This window comes from Podarcis cretensis (genome assembly GCF_951804945.1).
Source record: "Podarcis cretensis genome assembly, chromosome: 2".
In the NCBI taxonomy this organism is placed as follows: domain Eukaryota; kingdom Metazoa; phylum Chordata; class Lepidosauria; order Squamata; family Lacertidae; genus Podarcis; species Podarcis cretensis.
This window is the reverse complement of record NC_137171.1, coordinates 117696713-117717953: the sequence shown is the minus strand read 5'-3', so window position 1 is coordinate 117717953 and position 21241 is coordinate 117696713. Positions and strand designations below refer to the sequence as shown.

The 21241-nt window shown below is 44.8% G+C and overlaps 1 protein-coding gene across 1 annotated transcript; it reads right to left on the bottom strand.

Moving 5' to 3' along the window:
* Positions 1-12: 12 nt before the first annotated feature.
* Positions 13-20925, bottom strand: LOC307206412 (uncharacterized protein). Its single transcript, XM_079959677.1, has 11 exons — positions 20812-20925; positions 18584-18660; positions 15360-15434; positions 11907-12113; positions 11233-11255; positions 10625-10737; positions 9100-9150; positions 5838-5917; positions 4222-4348; positions 2772-2891; positions 13-2394 (listed from the first exon to the last, which is right to left on the bottom strand). Exons 2-11 carry the CDS (start codon positions 18602-18604, stop codon positions 23-25), a joined length of 3189 nt encoding a protein of 1062 aa, XP_079815803.1. The 5' UTR covers positions 18605-18660; positions 20812-20925; the 3' UTR covers positions 13-22.
* Between the last annotated feature and the right edge of the window lie 316 nt (positions 20926-21241).

The following is a 21241-nucleotide window of genomic DNA, read 5'->3' as shown; positions in this document are numbered from 1 at the left end:
CAATACATTTCCTTAAGCACAATTAAGCTTTGGCCACTCTCTGAACGTTTCTACGGTTTGACTTCCTTGTCGATCCTGTGGCGTCAAGTGAAGCTGTAGCCTCGACAGAAACTTTCCCAGCAGTCTGAGCATCCAAGTTGTTTCTGTGTCGTCTCTCGTGGCTCATACATGCTGAGTTCAGTTTAAAGCTTTTGCCACAGTCCGAGCACTTAAAAGGTTTCTCTCCCGTGTGGATTCTCTGATGTGAAATGAGATGTGCTTTCTGGCTAAAGCCATGGCCACAGACAGAGCATTTGTATGGTTTGTCCTTTGTGTGGATCCTCTTGTGTACAATAAGGTGAGACATCTGGCTAAAACCTTTCGGGCAGTCTGGACATTTATACGGCCTTTCTCCTGTGTGGATTCTTTCATGTTTAATAAGGCTGGAGCTCAGACCAAAGCTTTTCCCACAATGCAAACATTTATGCAATTTCTCTCCTGTGTGGGTTTTCTGGTGCCTCCTGAGGTCAGGCCCCCGACGAAAGCTCTTCTCACAATTTGAACATTTGTAAGGTTTGATTCCTGTGTGGATTCCCCGGTGTGAAGCAAGGTGGGAGCTCCGATGGAAAGCTTTCCCACAGTCCAAGCATTCATATGGTTTCTCTCTGCGGTGAGTTCTCCTATGTATATTAAGGTGGGAACGCTGGCTGAAGATTTTTCCACAGTCCAAACACTGATACGGCTTCATTCCCGTGTGGGTTCTCTTATGCTTAAGAAGCAGTATACTCTGACTAAAAAGTTTCCCACATTTAGGGCATGCTTTTTGCCTCCTGTCCTTGCAGATCTCCTTCTGGGCAGTGGTTTGACCAATGTCCCCACCGTCATCCTGAGAAGGAATTGGTTTCTGCTGGCTAGTTTTTTGTGCAGCTTTCTGCTGCTTTTCTGATCTGTGCTGATGACAAGTTGCATCTTTCCTATCATGCCCCTGGAATATTTTTTCTTTGCACATTCTGAAAGAGGTGTCTTCTTTAGAATTTTCTGGCACCAGATTCTCCCTCAGAACATCTCCCTTAGAATGTCCAGTTTCCTTAGAATTTCTGGGAACTTGGTTTTTCATCAGAACACCTCTCCTAGAATTCCCAATTTCCTTAGCATTTCTCAGCACTAGATTTTTCTTTGGAATGTCTCCTGTAGAATGCCCAATTTCCTTAGGATTTCCAGGAAATAGATTCTCTCTTTGAACATCTCCCCTAGAACACTCAATTTCCTTAGAATTTTCTGGCACCAGATTCTCCCTCAGAACATCCCCCCTAGAATTCCCAATTTCCTTAGAATTTCTCAGCACTAGATTCTTCCTTTGAATATCTCTCCTAGAATGGTCAATTTCCTTAGAATTTCCAGGGACTTGATTTTTCCTCAGAACTTCTCCTCTAGAATGTCCAGTTTCCTTAGAAATTCTGGGAACTTGGTTTTTCATCAGAACACCTCTCCTAGAATTCCCAATTTCCTTAGCATTTCTCAGCACTAAATTATTCTTTGGAATGTCTCCCATAGAATGCCCAATTTCCTTAGGATTTCCAGGAAATAGATTCTCCCTTAGAACATCTCCCCTAGAACACTCAATTTCCTTAGAAATTTCTGGCACCAGATTCTCCCTCAGAGCATCCTCCCTAGAATCCCCAATTTCCTTAGAATTTCTCAGCACTAGATTCTTCCTTTGAATATCTCTCCTAGAACGGTCAATTTCCTTAGAATTTCTGGGAACTCGATTTTTCCTCAAAACATCTCTCCTAGAACTCCCAATTTCCTTAACATGTCTCAGCACTAGATTTTTCTTTGGAATGTCTCCCCTAGAATGCCCAATTTCTTTAGAATTTCTGGGAACTCGATTTTTCCTCAGAACATCTCTCCTAGAACTCCCAATTTCCTTAACATGTCTCAGCACTAGATTTTTCTTTGGAATGTCTCCCCTAGAACACTCAATTTCCTTAGAATTTTCTGGCACCAGATTCTCCCTCAGAACACCCCCCCTAGAATCCCCAATTTCCTTAGAATTTCTCAGCACTAGATTATTCCTTTGAATATCTTTCCTAGAATGGTCAATTTCCTTAGAATTTCTGAGAACTCGATTTTTCCTCAGAATTTCTCCTCTAGAATGTCCAGTTTCCTTTGAACTTCCGGGGAATTGATTTTTCCTCAGAACATCTCTCTTAGACTGCCCAATTTCCTTAGAATTTCCGGGGACTTGATTTTTCCTCCTAAGAATGTATTCCTTAGACTTTTCAACCACCTTAGGATTTCCTGGCGCTACGTTCTTCCTTGCCTTTCTTACATTGCGTTTCTTAGGATTTTCATCTCCCTTAGCGTTTTCCGCTGCTGGATTCTCCTCCTCCTTTTTCTCCTGCCCATCTTGCACTGCAATAAAGAGAGGAAAGACAGGTCAGTGAATACCTGAAGGACTGCAGCAGTTCCACATATGAACCTGCCTGGACCCTGAGACAGTCAGATGAGTGCCACTCAGAAAGGGGTCTGGAGAGTGAGGACAACAGAACAGGTTTTCTCTATAGTAGCCCCTAGTCTATGGAATGCTCTCTTCTGGCATCAACTCTGCCATAGTTTCTCTCAGCGGCTAGCCTATGGAAAGCTCACAATCAGGACCGGAAAGCACTCTCCTTAGTTGCAATTCCTAGCATTCAGAATTATACAGTCACAAACGCTGGGGGCATATCCTAGCCACCACTGCCAGTAGCCATTGCCAGTGCTGGTCTGTCTTGTACTTCCTTTTCTCTCACCTGTTCTGGTGACTTCATGTTTGTTCCCCTTCTCAGAGCCCGGAGGGTGTAGACTCAGGGAGATCAACTCGTCCCCTTCCTCCACCCAGGAGTTTCGATCCGAATTGGTGAGGGAAAGAACTGGGTGCAAAAGTGAAATCAGAAAGAAGAAAAACTCTGTTGTTAATTCAACTTGAAGGTTTTTTCCTGAACCGTCCTAATAAAATTTAACAGCATGTGTCAGAGCTGCCTCCAGGTCCCAGCTCACAGAGGACCAACGCTAGGCTGTAGTTATGTACAAAAGTCTTTATTGAGATTCAGTTTCCATTTTAAAGCCGCAGCGTGCAGCTCTACGTCCCGACCTTAGACCGGCGAAGTCCCGTCTGAGTCTCCTCCCCTTCCACACCAGTTTAAGACTCTCGCTTTGCTCCACCTCTTTCTAAGTTCCTTTCTCCTCTGGGCCCTCCTGCCCGCTAGGGTCTCATCCTTCCTGGACTCCTCTGATGCTGACCCTGACGATTCTTGCCCCTCCTTCCGGCGGGCTTTAGGACCTGGTTCCCTATCCGGGCTACCTTCTGTGCCGCTCGCCTGTACCTTTGAACTTGGCGCGCGCGCCCAGCCTGCAACTTTCCTCTTGACCGTTAACTCGCTCTCCGATGGAGGCGTGGTCAACCCTGACTCATCTTCTCTCGCTGGTGGTGCATATGTGGGCTCTGACACCTGGGACTCCTCCCCCCCACTGCGCTCTGGTGGGGAAGCTGGTCCTGATTTCCAACTGCTGCTCTGGGAGTCCCCGCTGGCCCCTTGCTTCTGGGGTGTCCCCCTTGGGTTGCCCCTTGCCCTGCCCATCGGCGCCCCCTTCTGTGAATCTTCCGATTCGCTGGAGAGGCTCATGGAATCTCTCGGGCTGCTGTCATATTCTCCTACGCTGCCCTCGGATTGCTCCCCCTCGCTCTCCATCTCTTCTCCTCCCTGCGCTCCCACTGAGTCCCTGACAGCATGCCTTGAGTTGTTATTCCTGCATCATTTCGCTTTATGACACTTTCACATGGCCAAATTGGATGAATTCCTCTATTTATGTCAGTTTTTCCTAAGGTCAATAACTAAAATGATTTCAAAATTAGATGGTTGTTGGCTGATATACACACATTTGTTATTTATATGCAGTGGCACCGAGAAACTATAAGATACTTTTTTGAACCAAAACAGTGCTGAGACTCCCAAGGTGATTTTTAAAAAATTTAACAGCACCAAAGCTGCAGCTAGACAAAGAAGCAGCTGTGTGAATAGAGAGTGAGGGGGGGAAAACATTTGGAAAAGATAAGCATGGTCTCAAGGTATGGTCTGAAGGCACTTGTAAATAAACAAAACCATGCAAACTTTCTTGAATCCCATAACACCAGGAGGGGATCAACTGGGTTCAATGATGCACACACTCCACACTCAAAATACAAGATAAAGGAATTCTTACCCAAAGAGGTCACATTTTCATAGTTCTCCTGCATGACATCCCTGTATAAGGCTCTCTGAGGGGGGTCCAGGAGAGCCCATTCACCCTCAGTGAAATGCACAGCTATCTCCTCGAATGACACAGGCTCCTGAAACACAAACAGTCAACAAGGATGAAGGAACACAGGGCCACTTCTGCCTCGCTTGTTGACACATGATGCTCCTCCTTCCAATGACATGTGAAGCATCAAGGAAGACGGCACCTCTGAACAGATGCAGAGGCCTTTCAGCTTGTGGTCAAGCAGAACACTATGTATCACAATCATATCATGGTTGTACCAGCTACCATTTCATTACTGGTCCAAGTTCAAGGTGATACTATTGATTCGTTGTTGTTGTTTAGTCGTTTAGTCTTCTCTTCTCATGAGGTGGCCAAAGTATTGGAGCCTCAGCTGCAGGATCTGTCCTTCCAGTGAGCACTCAGGGCTGATTTCCTTCAGAATGGATAGGTTTGATTTTCTAGCAGTCCATGGGACTCTCAAGTCTCTCCTCCAGCACCATAATTTAAAAGCATCGTTTTTATAAACTATTGGTTTATAAAACCTTAATGGCTCAGAACTAGGTAACTTAAGGGATCACCTTGTCCTCTATGTGCGCAGCCTGGGAGTCAATTTGGACTCTCAGCTGTCCATGGAGGTGCAGGTCAATTCTGTGTCCAGGGCAGCTGTGTACCAGCTCTATCTGGTATGCAGGCTGAGACCCTACATGTCCGTGGACTGTCTCACAAGAGTGGTGCATGTTCTGGTTATCTCCTGCTTGGACTACTGCAATGCGCTCTATGTGGCGCTACCTTTGAAGGTGACCCGGAAAGTACAACTAATCCAGAACGCGGCAGCTAGATGGGTGACTGGGAGCGGCCGCCGAGACCACATAACACTGGTCCTGAAAAAGACCTACATTGGCTCCCAGTACATTTCCGAGCACAATTCAAAGTGTTGATGCTGACCTTTAAAGCCCTAAACGGCCTTGGCCCAGTATACCTGAAGGAGCATCTCCACCCCCAATCGTTCTGCCCGGACACTGAGGTCCAGCTCCGAGGGCCTTCTGGCAGTTCCCTCATTGCGAGAAGTGAGGTTACAGAGAACCAGGCAGAGGGCCTTCTCGGTAGTGGCACCTGCCCTGTGGAACGCCCTCCCATCAGATGTCAAGGAAATAAACAACTATCTGATTTTTAGAAGACATCTGAAGGCAGCCCTGTTTAGGGAAGTTTTTAATGTTTGATGTTTTATTGCTTTTTAATAATTATTATTAATAATGTTGTGTTGGGAGCCGCCCAGAGTTGCTGGGAAAACCCAGCCAGATGGGTGGGGTATGTATGTATGTATGTATAAATAAAAAAATAAAATTGTTGTTGTTGTTAGTCTCTCCCCTGCTGCCATTCATGGAGGTTAAGACAATCAATGGCTACTAGCCATGATTGCGATCGTCTGCTTCCATGGTCAAAGGTAGTAGATTTCTGAACACCAGCTGCTGGAAATTGCAGGGGAGCTATTGTGCTCAAGTCCTGCTTGGCGGCTTCCCATACTCAGCTGGTTGAGAACAAGACACGAGAGCAAACATATTTGCAAATCCCTTTACCTGAACCAGCTCTATTTTTCCTCCACATCTTCTGTGAAGATGTAGAAATCTGGAGTAGAATGATGACCTTCCTTGGCACCCTGGGGAAAGAGAGGGCTATTTTTCAGATGTCTGTTGCACATCATTGTCTGTTCATTCGATTCTCTACTCAGCAATACACCCACTTCAACGGTCTCTCAAGGCAGCTTGCACAGACAGAGGAAAATGAAGCCCATTAAAACAGCAACATGAAACAGTACAATTAAAACATCATGGGGCAGAGAGATTAGGAACCTTTTCTGAGCAATCTTCCAAGAGCCAGAGGCAAAAGTGGGTGGAGCAATAAATGCAATTTTTTACCTTTGTACACCAATGTGGTTTCCACACACACACAACTCTCTCTTTCTTCCATCTGAGCAAACAAGAAACATTGAAGGGCACATTCCAGCCAGGCAAGAACTCCCAAGGAGGGTGCAAAGCCAGGCCAGTCAGGGGTATGGCTAGGAAAGAGTTCCAAGGGCTGGAAAGCAAAGCCTGGACAGTCATGTTTGGTCTCTGGGGCCTGAGGTTCCCTACTGCTGCCATTGGGCAGGAAGAACCTAACCAGCAGGAAATCCAGTTCATGAAACAGCAGAAACAAGTATCAAAAGAAATACTATGGAATGGTGCTCTCCAAGCAGGTGCAGTCTCCTGTGACCATTTCCCCAGCCTTTTCCCTGAGATACTAACTTTCTATGTGCAGGGAGATTTTTTGACATTATGGAGCATTCTAGCTTGTGATTTCCCGCCACCAATACCTTTGTTTGCAACTAGCACAGTCTCCGGAAAGATGTTCCACATGCTCTTCATAGCAAATTTTAAGAATATAATCAATCCCCTCAATGAACAATAGTCAATCAAAAGCCAATGCAAAGCCATTGTCTTAACCCCTTATTCATTGACCCTTGGCAGATGCAATTTGATGTCATTTTAAAATCAATTTTCATTATGCATAATTGTTCTAAAGTGGCTGATTTTATTTTTGATTGCTCAATTTAAAGCGATCAGAATCCTGCTTGATTAAAAATAAAATGTACATTCGGTAGCAATTGCTCGCACTCATCCATTCCTACCCTTATTTCTCCATCTCCCACTGTACTTTTGTCCACCGCTGATTTTCTATTGTAGGCTCCTTGAGGGCAGAGACCAGCCCACATTTATTCATCTTATTTATTTCATACAATTTATACACTACACTACAAAAGTTAAAAGTAGTAAAACAGATTAAAATTACCTCAACCTTCTAAGCATCTGGGAAGACTTGCCCAAACAGAAATGTTTTAGTAAAGGTAAAGGGACCCCTGACCACTAGGTTCAGTCGTGGCCGACTCTGGGGTTGCGGCGCTCATCTCGCTTTATTGGCCAAGAGAGCCGGCGTACACCTTCCGGGTCATGTGGCCAGCATGACTAAGCCGCTTCTGGCAAACCAGAGCAGCGCACGGAAACGGCGTTTACCTTCCCGCTGGAGTGGTACCTATTTATCTACTTGCACTTTGACGTGCTTTCAAACTGCTAGGTTGGCAGGAGCTGGGACCGAGCAACGGGAGCTCACCCCGTCGCGGGAATTCAAACCGCCAACCTTCTGATCGTCAAGTCCTAGGCACTGTGGTTTAACCCACAGCACCACCTGCATTTTAGCAGGTACCAAAAAGAGTACAGTTAAGGTACCTGCTTGATCTCAATAGGCAGCGAGTTCCAAAGAGCAGTTGCTGCCACACTAAACAATCAAGCTATTACAATGCAGAATGTGTATTATGAGGCACCTCTATTAGTGCCATTCCCCCTAATGAAGCAGTTGAGTTGGTGCATGTGGGATAATGCAATCTCGTAGGTAGACTGACTAGGTAGGTAAGGGCTTTATATGCTAACAGTAACATCTTGAACTTGGCTCAGTAGCAAATCAGCAACCAGGGCAGATCTCTGAGCGCAAGTGACAAGGCAATCCTGTCAGCAATTGTGCTGCAGCATCCTGCACTAACTGCAGCTTCTGGCTAAAGTGTGAGGAAGGCCCCACAAAGAGCCCATTGCAGTAATCCAGTCCTGAAGTAACCAATGCTGGAACTACAGTGGCAAGGCTTTCCCGCTCCAGGAATCACCGCAACTATCGAACCAGCCCCAGTAGTATAATAATAATAATAATAATAATAATAATAATAATAATAATAATTATTATTATTATTATTATTATTAATTTATTTATACCTCACCCTCCCCGGCCAGAACCAGGCTCAGGGCGGCTAACACCAATAAAATTACAATAAAACATAATAGGAAAGAAAAAAGGAAAAAACAAACAGTTAATGAAAATAGGGGTTAAAATATAATTTAAAATGCAGCCTCATTTTAGTAGTAGCCCATAAATCAAAACCATAAGGAGGAGGAAACATAAGGGTCAGACTGAGTCCCAACCAAAGGCCAGGCGGAACAGCTCTGTCTTGCAGGCCCTGCGGAAAAATGTCAAGTCCCACAGGGCCCTGGTCTCTTGTGACAGAGCGTTCCACCAAGTCAGGGCCAGTACTGAAAAGGCCCTGGCCCTAGTTAAGACCAATCCAACCACCTTGGGCCTCGGGACCTCCAAAGTCTTGTTATTTGTGGACCTTAAGGTCCTCTGCGGGCATACCAGGAGAGGTGGTCCCGTAGGTACGAGGGTCCTAGGCTGTGTAGGGCTTTAAAGGTCAAAACCAGCACCTTAAACCTGACCCTGTACTCCACCTGGAGCCAGTGCAGCTGGTAAAGCACTGGATGAATGTGATCCCATGGCACGGATCTCGTGAGGAGCCTCGCTGCAGCATTCTGCACCCGCTGAAGTTTCTGGGTCAGCTTCAAGGGCAGCCCCGCATAGAGCGAGTTACAATAATCAAGCCTGGAGGTGACCGTCACATGGATCCCTGTGGCCAGATCAGGGCAAGAAAGGTAAGGGACCAACTGCTTGATACGGCGGAGATGGAAAAATGCCACCTGTCTTGGCATTTCTAGCTGCTAACGCTACCTGAACCTCCAGTTGACAGAGCTGAATTCGGTTTGAAGTCTGGAAGGTGCTATTTACACTGATAGCAGACTGTTGGCATACATAACTATATATAGATTGACTCTGAAGCTGCTAAATTTATAATTTGAGGCTTAAATTCCACCCAGGAATTTAAAAAGCTTCCTCGTACCATCTCAAGACTAGATGCTACTTCAAGCCTAGTACTGTCAAAATCTACAAGCCTTAGGCCATTTGGAAATATTCACGCTGCCTTACCAGATAAGAAAGATGGGTCTGCATCATTCCCCAGCTGCAGCTGCAAAATCTCTGAGGAAAGAAAGAATGGGAAAGATAATACTCCCTTCCCCATGTTTGGTCCTTACCAATGGAACTTACAACAAAATTTTGCAGGGTGGATTGCTCTTGTTTCGAGTTTCAGCTAGGCCTTTTTCAGGATACTCCATTCCCCCTCCCCCAACAGCCAGTCAGCGTTCAGTGGCCACTGAGCATGCTCTATTTTCACTGGGCTGTTTTGGAAGATTCCGTCTTCCCCTTAGGGTTCTTTTTCTAATGGCATCTTTACACTTCTGCAAACCTTGGGGTCCCACAGATTGACACTTAGAGAATTGCTTCTTATTGCCAAAACCTTAAAGGGGGAGAGCAGGGAGACATATATGTACATAAGGGTCTGCCTAATTTTTGTATGTGCAGTCCTGGAGTGCATCTACTCAATGGGATCTCCTTCTCTCAAATCCATGTCACTTAATCCAGTCTGTTGTACATTACAGTGGTGCCCCGCAAGACGAATGCCTTGCAAGACGAAAAACTCGCTAGACAAAAGGGTTTTCTGTTTTTCGAGGTGCTTCGCAAGACGAATTTCCCTATGGGCTTGCTTCGCAAGACGAAAACGTCTTGCGGGTTTGCTTCCTTTTTCTTAAAGCTGTTAATACCCGGGGAATCCACGCTCCGCAAGATGAAAAAATCGCAAGACGAAGCAACTCGCGGAACAAATTAATTTCGTCTTGCGAGGCACCTCTGTAATGTCATTGTTCTTTACATGCGGTGCAATACGAATGCTATTCTCAAGATGTTATATTCCGCTCATGCTGACCTTCTGTAATCCTGAATCCTGTGACAGCCTTTCAGCAAGGCCCATTTAAAAATCTGTAAACATTCAGTTCCCTGTTTACGCAGCCGTAAGTCTACAAAATGCACGATGCAGTACAAGCGTAAGCAAAATGCATCTGTGAAAAAATATTTGAGGGCTACAACTGCAAATGTCAAAAAAGTATGAGCTCATGAGCAAAATCAGCAAAAATCCAAAAGTAGAGGCAGAATTACTTTGAGCCAAAAATGTGAATTTCAAGACAGAATTCCACCCGAAGATTTCAGACTCTCCAAGTGACCCTATTTTCCAGGGACAATGCTGATTTAGAGAAGCCATGCTGCTTTCTGAATGTTCCACTTTTCCTTAGGATGTCCCTATTTTCATTGGAAAAATGTTGGAGGGCAATCCTGCATAGGGAAGTTTTTTTAAATGTTTAATGTATTATTATGTTCTCTGGTCCATGGGGTCACGAAGAGACGGACACGACTAAACGACTAAACAACATGTTTTTATATATGTTGGAAACTGCCCAGGGTGCAGGTATAAAAAGTGAAATTATCATTACGGAATGGGACATCCCTATTTTCATTGAAGAAATGTTGGAGGGTATGAGATTTCATAATCCTTTTCTTGAATTAATACCCTGTGTGGATATCAACTCTTTTAATTCAGACTCCAGCAGGCTGATCTCACCTTTAAATGCCAGTATCACCTCTTGCAATACCATCCTCTTCTCTGAAAAATGCCTTATCCTCTGTTCCAGTTCCAGAAAACCGCTTTCAAACTCAGGAAATGCCCCATTCTTCCTGATGAAGAGACAGTAAGTGAATAATCGATCCCACTTACTGTTGTTGCAAAAGTTCTCCTGATTTATTGTCATCTTGTAATTAGCAACTTCCTGGAGTTGAACCCCTAAACCCCTTAAACCCTACTTTTCCTATACTGCTTTCCCATACAGTTTTGTCTCCCTGTGGCTGTTTTGATGTCAACTATTTCCTGCTTCATTCTTCTTGAGTGATCCCAACCAATCAGAGACCCCATAAAATGTGATCCAGCACTTGGGGCATACTAATTGTTTTGACAGGCAGCAGTGCTTCCTGGACTGGCTGTAGAAATATTTTGCAGTGAACCACCTTCTTCCTCAAAATCCCCAAAGGATGGGACTTTTTGATAATGATAAAGGAATTTAGGGAAACAGACACCTCACCCCCTGTTCTAGTTCCACGACTATCTACAACATTGTCCAAGGCAGTTCCAAAGTAGTTTAACACATTGAAAGATAAATATTAGGCAAAACATACCTGCTTTCAGCTGTTCTGATGCTCTGCAGGAAAAAAGAGAAAGGGGAAAGAGAGAAGACATGAATCAGGCACATGTATCATTCTGGTTAACCCCTTCCTGTAACTTTCCCCATAAAAATGAACATAGCTGTTTTTTTATTCTCTTATTTTGATTTGTACCTATCTTCTAAAAACTTCAATAAAACAAAATATTTATTTTTAAAAAATAAATAGATACGTGGCTTCCAGTTTTAATTAATTAAGTACGCAACAAATAGTTCATCCTCTATTATTTTTTTATATAGAGAGGGAGAGAGAAAAGGGAGAGGGATGTCACCACTGAGCCAATTAATCCAATATGGCTGCAACCCTATGCTCACTTACTTGGGTGTAAGCCCCATTGAATTCAATGGTGCTTGCATCTGAGAAGACACACAAAGAATTGCACTGTTTAAAACTTTTCATTTGTCCTTGGCACAGTGTGGCATAGTGGTTAGGGTGCCTGGGATACAACGGCTCAATCCCCAATTGGCCATGAAGCTTGTTGGGTGAACTCAAGCCAGTTGCCATCTCTCAGCCTAAACCAAGTCGGAGGGTTGTTGTGAGGCTAAAACGAGGGGAGAACCACGTGTGCCACCTTGGAGGAAAGGCAGGATACAAATGTAATGATGATAAATAAGACAGGGATTCCCCACCTTCACAAGTGGATTCTGGTTGCTTTCTCTGCTTTCATGAAATGTTGCTTGCTCAGAACCTTCCAAAACTCTCTCATCTCTCCTCCTAACAATGTCATTATCAAGCTTTTGCAACCTCCTCAACACGAGTTTTTCTTGGTCTTCGACAAACCTTCGCAGCTCTTCCCACTCCCGGATTATATTCTTCCTCTCAGCTTCTGTCTCCCTCTGCAATTCATAGGGGAAAGAGCATTGTGGCGTCACACTCTCCCTATTGGGCTTGACCAATTTGGGGCTATCAGTGTACTCACTAATACCACCTAAAGAACCTAAATATCCTCTCAAAAACCCCACAATACTGCTCGGTTTATACTTCACTGGCTTGGCCTCCACTACATTGAACACACTCCCTTAAATGTGACCCTGCTCCAATGGTTGCCAAGTCTTGGACACTCTCTTCCTAGTTTTGAGTAAAGAAGTCCCTGTGAGCAAGCACAACCTTAGCTGCTATAGGTTCCTCTCTTTTCCCCAATAATTTGTGGGATGGGGAGAAGAAATGCCATGCCATTTTGTGTTCCTGCCTTTTTTCTGTTCTTTTAGATGTGTTGGCCATTTTGTGTTATGCAGCCATTTTGTGACAGGCACCTCCAGCACTTTCTCAAAATCCCAAATGTGCCCACTAGCCCAGAAAGGTGGGCAACTCCTGTTCCACAGATTAGTCAAGCAAGCAAACCACCGAAAGCTTAGCCCAGTGTTATGTACTGAACCCCGCCTTATTGAGGGGAGGGGGTGATATTTTAACTTTATAATTTTTTCCCTAGGATCAAAAGAAAGGGAACCCCCTCCCTCCTTTTGTTCTTCAATGAGGACTTCTGCAAAATTACATGAGGCTGGCAATGGCCAATTGGGGTTTCAAAAATCCAAAATGGCGACCATGAGCCTGACAGAGCTTTAAGAGATCCAAAAAGTCCCCCCCCCCCCCAAAAAAATCTGCTGCCACAAAGGGTAGAAATGGCCCCCTCCTAAGTGATGTTTCTTTGGCCATACTCACACCATACTTTGAAAGCACTGAGATACCACTTTAAACCGTCATGGCTTCCCACAAAGAATTCTGGGAGCCAAAGTCTTTTAAAGGCGCTGAGAGGTGTTCTCACTGGGCTACAATTCTCAGAGTGGTTTAACAATCAATCCCTCTTCACAGGAAACTCTAAGAATTGGAGCTCTGTGAGGGGGAAAGTTGCTGTGCACATCACAGAGGGGTTGGGGATGTTTTCAGCTGATGCCCCTTGCCTGATTTCAAGCTTCCCTGCCCTAAACTCCAGTTCACTGAAGCTGCCATCTGCACATGCTCAATGGCTGCCTGAAATGTTCACAACTCAGCTTAACCACAGCTGGACAGAAGCTGGTTTGAGGGAATGCTCACCATACAAGAGTATTTCTCACAGTAGCTACCAGACACCTACAGATGGTGGCCAATGTCACATGTACTTAGCTTCAAACACCTGCAGTGGGAGTGGGCCAGAGTGAGCGGCACAGTCAGCTGGCTCATTTTTGCTGTGTGTAGCCAATCTCTGAGCATAGCTGTCAACTTTAGATTTGAAAATAAGGGATCAGCAGCCTCACCTGTCCCAGGGACAGTCTACGGGATATCAAACAATCCGGAATAGCAGCGGGAAATGGCGCTGGAATAAGGGAATTTCCCGCCCAAAAAGGGAAGGTTGACAGCTATGTCTCTGAGTGGTGAGAGGTTTAAGGGGTACCACCGCATACCTCGGACCGATTTCCTTGGAACGAAGGCCATGGGAAACTGTGGTGTCTTCGGCTATGTACACACCACACTTTTAAAGCACATTCTCCACGCCCTTCCCCAAACAAACAACCCTAGAAACTGTAGCTTGTTAAGGCTGCTGGGAAAGGCAGCTCCATGTCGGGCAAACTACAGTTCCCAGGATTTTTTGGGAGCAGCCATTTGCTTTAAATGTATGGTGTGTGTGCAGCCTTTGTGTTATATGGTTTTATTTACACACACAGGTGGAGCATATGATGGAAGGGCTCGTGACATTAGCACCACAAAAGATGCCCGCCCCCCCCCCCACCCTGCATTAGGTTTCCTGGCTCATCCCCTATTGTTCTCCTACCCCATGGCCTCAAGCCAGGTGTGGTGCCGGAGGGAAGGCCTGTACACTCCTCCTGAAAAGCATCCGAGGCTAGCCATTTCTATGGCAACGCACCTGTACCAGGCCAATTCTTTAATCCCCTTTAACAAAAAATGCTGTTCAAGGCTTCCCTAAGGCCATTAACTTAACAAAGAGACTGGTTTAACACAAAGAGACTGGTTTGACCACTTCAGTGATTGTGAGGAGGGGCTCCGCATACCAGTGTTAAGCCGTCCAGGCCTCTCCATCCTCCATTATGGCTCAAGGGCACATTCCAGCAACACAAAATTAGTAGAGGAAGGGGCAAAACAGAGTCCTAAAGGGATGTAGCCACAGGCCTCAGAGAGAGACCTGGGAGACAGCATTATTCCCCAGCCACAGGACTGAGGTTTCCCCACGCCTGTACTCTATTCTGAACTTAAAAATGGAAAGTGAAATGCCAGTGGACAACAAAAGAGGTTTAAAGATGCTCTCAAGGCAAATCTTAAAAAAGTAAGATAAACACCAACAACTGGGAAACACTGGCCTGCGAGTGCTCCAACTGGAGAACAGCCTTTACGAAAGGTGTCATGGGTTCTAAAGATGCTCAAACTCAGGATGAAAGGGAGAAGCGTGCTAAGAGGAAGGTATGTTTGGAAAACCCTCACCGTGATCAACTCCCATCTGGAAACCTATGTCCCCACTGTGGAAAAATGTGTGGATCAAGAATTGGCCTTCACGTTCACTTAACACACCATTAAGACCATGCTCATGGAAGACAATCTTACTCGATTATAAGTGATTGCCAAAGAAAAAGAAGACTTCAGGATCCCATCTCACAGATATAAAACCCCAGGCTTGGAGAGGACACAAAAATCTCATCCATAAAACACATACACACACAATCCCTTAATTTGAGAGCGGGAAAACCCTAACACCTTATGCAAGTGCCAAACTACAACTCCCACCAAGCCTAAGAAGCCTGGCCAACAGCCAGGTATCATGGGAGCTGTACTCTGGCAAGCTGTTACAACTGTTTTGCTTGCTCAACGTCAACCCGGCACCCTCTGTTTTTCCGCCACATGCTCCAAATGCCCTGGAATGATGCCATGCCAGGACAGTGTCAATTCTGAGGGGTGCTGAACTAGGCCACAGCAGTGGCAGAAAAGTATATGGCTGTTAAGAAGTCCCCATGAAAGTAATAATCTGCCTCCCCTTTGCCCAATTTTCAGCACTTTTCAGATCACTAAAGTGCCCTCTCCATCCAAACTGGATTCAGGCAAAGGGATTAGCAAATTTCTGGGCATCATTAAAAAAAATTCCATCCTCATCTGCTTACCAGCAAATCCTCACTTTTTCTTCGACGTTGTGCTTTGATTTCTTCTCTCTTGTCATTCACGCTGTCCTGCAGCACCTAAAGGTACAGGGGTGGAGGGAAGGAGGCTATGATTATTTTAATTAAGGAACATTCCCACATATATCCCAATAGAAGTATAGGGTTGTTTTTTAATTAAGTTTTGTTTATTTATTTACCAATTTGCAAGCTACACTTTCATAAGAAATGTAATAACAAGGCAGAATACAAAATATAAAAACAAAATCAACAAATATATCCACAAAAGTCATCATCATTAAAGCATCAACATAACTGATTGGATTACAAAGAAAATTTATCTTGCAAAGGGCAGCCTAAATAGGAAAGTCTTCAAGAGATATCTGAAAGAAGGGAGTAATGGTTTCCATATGAAATAACACAGATAATCCAAACTAGGGCACACATAAAGGTCTTGAACCTTCACAGTTTCCTTAAAACCTTTTTTTTTAATTCCAAGGACCACAAACAATATATTGTGGAGCTTGTCCATGTAAACAGAAACAAGCGCTCAAACTAGCTCATTGAGCAGCTCTCAAATTCTACTAGGAAGCTGAAAATACTTTTGGATATTTGCAATGGATTCTAGAAGAATCGCCTTAGCAAATGAGAGAATATTTAGCCTCTTCTTCTTTAAAGGGTCAGTATGCCACTGACCACCAGGTGCTGTGCTGTGCGGGGAAAGGGCTATTTCTCTGTGTCCCACTAGTGGGTTTCCCGAGATCATCTATTTTTCTCCTTCTCTGGCAATCACTCGTAGCCGAGTGAGATTGTCTTCCATGAACACGGTCTTAACAGTGAGACTGTAAGTGACTGTGGAGGCCAGTTCTGGATCCGCACATTTTTCCACAGTGGGGACATAGGTTTCCAGATGGAAGTTGATCATGGTGAGGATTTGCCAAACATGCCTTCCTCTTAAGAAGAAGAAGAAGAAGAAGAAGAAGAAGAAGAAGAAAAAGAAGAAGAAGAAAAAGAAGAAGAAGAGGAAGAAGAAGAAGAGGAGGAGTTTGGATTTGATATCCCGCTTTATCACTACCCTAAGGAGTCTCAAAGCGGCTCACATTCTCCTTTCCCTTCCTCCCCCACAACAAACACTCTGTGAGGTGAGTGGGGCTGAGAGACTTCAGAGAAGTGTGACTGGCCCAAGGACACCCAGCAGCTGCATGTGGAGGAGCGGAGACGCGAACCCGGTTCCCCAGATTACGAATCTACTGCTCTGAACCACTATACCACACTGGCTCTCTTAGCACGCTTCTCGCTTTCATCCTGAGTTCAAGTGTCTTCAAAGCCCATGATATCTTTGGTAAAGGCTGTTCTCCAATTGGAGCTCTCGCAGGCCAGGGTTTCCCATAACAAAAACTACCACAGAGATATCTAAATTTTCAAAAGTAGGGGGTCCATGAAAAACAGGAGGCCCACGGTCCTTAGCTAATTGGGAACCACTCTTCTATGGCCTCTTAAATGTGTTTGTGGGAGGGGGGTAATTGGTTTGCTTTTGTTTTATTAGGATTTTGTGTTCTCATTTTTTATTTTTATGTGGACTTTTATGTGATCTTTGGATAAAGAGCGGCATACAAATTTAATTAATAATAATACTAATATTAATAGGTAACTCCTCCTGCAACTCACTTCCTTGCTCAGCCTGGCTTCCTCTCAGCAGCGAGACTGATCCTTTCTGTCTGAAAGAGGCAGAGCGAAAGGAGATGTATCCTTTCCTTGAGAGGCAGAAAAACCATGCGCCAGCTGCGCTTTCCTCAGTCCGTTCTTCTTTGAACGGACAAAAACAAGTGTTTCAACCTTCGCCTCTGAGACATGCAAGGGTTGCATCAGCAGGAGCAGCTGGCTGAGGCTTCCCTCCTCCCTGGTCATTTGTTGACAGGCAGAATAAAACTGGAATTCTCAGGCCGCAACCACACATTTAAAGGGCATGATTCCCCCCAAAGAATCCTGGGAACTTTAGCTTGTTAAGGGTGCTGGGAATTGTAGCTCTGTTAGGGGTAAACTGCACTTCCCAGGATTCTTTTTTTTCCTTTTTTTGTTACATTTATATCCCATCTTTTATACATTTATTATATCCCTTACATTTGTACAGTGGTACCTTGGTTTAAGTACTTAATTCATTCTGGAGGTCCGTTCTTAACCTGAAACTGTTCTTAACCTGAAGTACCACTTTAGCTAATGGGGCCTCCTGCTGCCGTCGCGCTGCCAGAGCACGATTTCTGTTCTCATCCTGAAGAAAAGTTCTTAACCCGAGGTAATATTTCTGAGTTAGCGGAGTCTGTAACCTGAAGCATATCATAGAATCATAGAGTTGGAAGAGACCACAAGGGCCATCGAGTCCAACCCCCTGCCAAGCAGGAAACACCATCAGAGCACTCCTGACATATGGTTGTCAAGCCTCTGCTTAAAGACCTCCAAAGAAGGAGACTCCACCACACTCCTTGGCAGCAAATTCCACTGTCAAACAGCTCTTACTGTCAGGAAGTTCTTCCTAATGTTTAGGTGGAATCTTCTTTCTTGTAGTTTGGAACCATTGCTCCGTGTCCGCTTCTCTGGAGCAGCAGAAAACAACCTTTCTCCCTCCTCTATGTGACATCCTTTTATATATTTGAACATGGCTATCATATCACCCCTTAACCTCCTCTTCTCCAGGCTAAACATGCCCAGCTCCCTTAGCTGTTCCTCATAAGGCATTGTTTCCAGGCCTTTGACCATTTTGGTTGCCCTCCTCTGGACACGTTCCAGTTTGTCAGTGTCCTTCTTGAACTGTGGTGCCCAGAACTGGACACAGTACTCCAGGTGAGGTCTGACCAGAGCAGAATACAGTGGCACTATTACTTCCCTTGATCTAGATATGTAACCCGAGGTACCACTGTATAGCCATGCTGGCTAGGAATGATGGAAGTTGTAGTCCAACAGCATTGTGGGACCCAAGGCTGAGAAATGCCGGGTTAGAATGTTGGACTAGGACCTGAGAGACCAGAATTCAAATCCCTGCACAGCTCACTGGGCGATCTTGAGCCCGTCACTGCCTCTCAGCCAAAACATACCTCACAGGGTCATCGTGGGGATTAAACAGCGGGTGACAGGGGAAGAATTGTGTATGCAGCTGCTTGGGGGAAAAGTGAGATATAATAAATAGGTAGATAAATAAATAAATTTGTTGCCTGCTCATTTTAATGCTCTCTTACCCAAGTTGCATCACTTTCCATCTTGCTGCAAAAGTCAACAGGATCTCTGGGGAGAAATATGGACCAGATGCCTCCGCCTGTCCGGAAGAAAGAAGAACAGAAAAGGAACTGAAAAACAAAGCTTGGGGATTGCCAAATAATAACGCAATTATCGGTGTGGTCTGCCTGCACTCCAAGCTTTCAGGCAGGGGGAAATTCCTACCCTACAGGCAGATCCCTGCGACATTTTGCATGAAAATTGTGCAGTCTGCCACTGAAGTAAAGCCTGTACCCCTTTATATTGTTATTGATTAAACTTACTACAGTAGTTTTGTGGGGGATTTTTACCAAAGTAACTCAAAGCAACTTAAAACAATAAATAACACGTATCTTAAAAAACAGCAAAACAACATCTAAAACCTAAATGATTCCATATTAGGGCTCTGGAGTGCCAGCTTGGCCCCATAATTGTGGGTGCCCAGGGCTGTGGGTGCCATGCAGCGTGCATGGCCCTGGCACTGAAATTTGTGGGTGCTCGGCCCCTTCATGGGGAATTATGCGGGTGCTTTAGCACACAGGGCCCCAGGGAGTTGGCACCTATGGTAGGTGGTGCCTTCCATGTGGTGCCTTCCATGTGTTGTCGAACAACAACTCTCACCAGCCCTAGCCATAAGCCTTACATGCAGAAAGAAAGAAAGAAAGAAAGAAAGAAAGAAAGAAAGAAAGAACCCTAATTTCAATTCTTATCAATTCTGTTTCTCCACTGGCTCTGCTGAAAGGCTTAACAAGTTTTGGCTCCTCCCCACCAATCCCTCCATTCCAGCTGGCCATTGCCACAATAACTAACAATAACTAAGACCTAGTGCCTGAGTTGTGTTTTTCCTCTTCCCTCCCAGTCCTGTTTTTCCTTTTGTGTCGTGTCTGTTGGATTTGTAAGCTGACTTAATTTGTAAACTGACTTAATTTCTATTTGCAAGCTGCTGGAGAAGCTTTTTTATTTTTATTTTTTATTTTTTAAATTTTTGCTTACGAGTAGGATAATTTGTTCACACGCTTCAAATAAATAAATGAAATTTAAACCCAATAAATAAATAAATAAATAAATGAAAGTGCTAGCTAACAATTTGATAATTAATTGCATGATGCCTTGCAGTATGTACATATCAACATATGTACACACAAAGATAAGTTGTATCCAATGCCCAGTCGTGAGATTAATTTTATGGAGACCCTGGGCCTGGGAAGGCAGCTCCATCTGCAATCCTATGAACACTTACCTGTGAGTAAGCCCAAATGAACATAGTGAGCCTGACCTCTGAGTAAGCATGCATAGGTTTCTGCTGTGAATCCTAAAGGGTGAGTGACATGAAGCAACTTTTACAATAGATAGTACAGTAATAGTTTAATATTTGAACAGCATCCTCAACAGGGGTGGGTGGGGGTTGTATTATTAGTCGGTTTCTCTCCAGGAAAGACAGAAGGCTTGTGCCATTTAGGTTTAAAATCAAAATTCAGTTATTGTGAAACATGTTTGCAGAACTTCCTTTTTCCTTGAAGGAGAAACCAAATCTTAACACCAGGATTACTAAATGTTTGTATTGCTTCTGGGGTGTTTCGTAAGCCGCAGAGTCTTTTCATTTCGGATTAAGCCTCTTAAAATTAGACTGCCTCTCTTGTTCCAGCAGGCTTTCAGGGAAACTGACTTATTTTAAGGAAAGGGCTGGTGCTGTGATGTTTTTATTGCAATGATCGGTATGTCTTAATAGATCAGATAGAGAGATAGAAAGAAAGATATTCTGTTAGTGCTTAACTGCTTTCAAATGCTTGTTTCCCTTCCCCCCCAAATCTTTTTAGCTCTTTCTATTTTAGCTGTAAGCCACCTTAGATTTGCCTGGGGAAAAGACATTATTATTATTATCATTATTATTATTATTGTTGTTGTTGATGATGATGATTATAAGCTGCAAGAAGGATCGGGCACATACCAAAAAGTACGTCCTATTGAACTCGGTAGGATTTACTTCTGGGTAAAAATGATGATGGTGATGATAAGCTGCAAGAATAATCGGGCACATACCAGAAAGTACGTCCTATTGAACTCGGTAGGATTTACTTCTGGGTAAAAATGCAAAGGACTGCATTGCAAGCTGCACTAAACAATAGGCTGCGGTGAGTGAGCACCACGGTCTGCCCGTTCAGCATAACAAATCAGATCTTCAGATCTTTGCTTTTCCCCCCTCCACACTTACCCTTCCCAGACTTTTTCAACGCCTTTCTGCCGCAGCGGGGAAATTCAGCCCCCGGGTCCTTCCTCCGCGGGCTCCCTGTTGCTGATGGAGAGAAGATGCCGCCGCAGCGCCTCGCTCCTCAATTGCCCGGGTGCCGGGATGGGGGCTGCCGGGCGGGTGGGCGCGGATGCCGGATGCCGCTTCCAAACAAAGTTCTGGGAAAAGCCGCGTTCATCTCAGCCAAAATCAGAGACGGAGAGAGAAGCAAGCAAGCGACCAGCTCCCTCGCCTGGCGAGGATTTTAGACAGCCCTCTGCTGGCCGCAGGCAAGGCTCAGCCCAGGCCAAGATGCGTGGTCCAGATTTTAGACTGAGAAGTTGCAGCCTCTCCGCCCAAGCTACCTCGCAGGGTTGTTGTGGTTTGGGGAAGAGCTCAGTGCCCCCACGCCTTG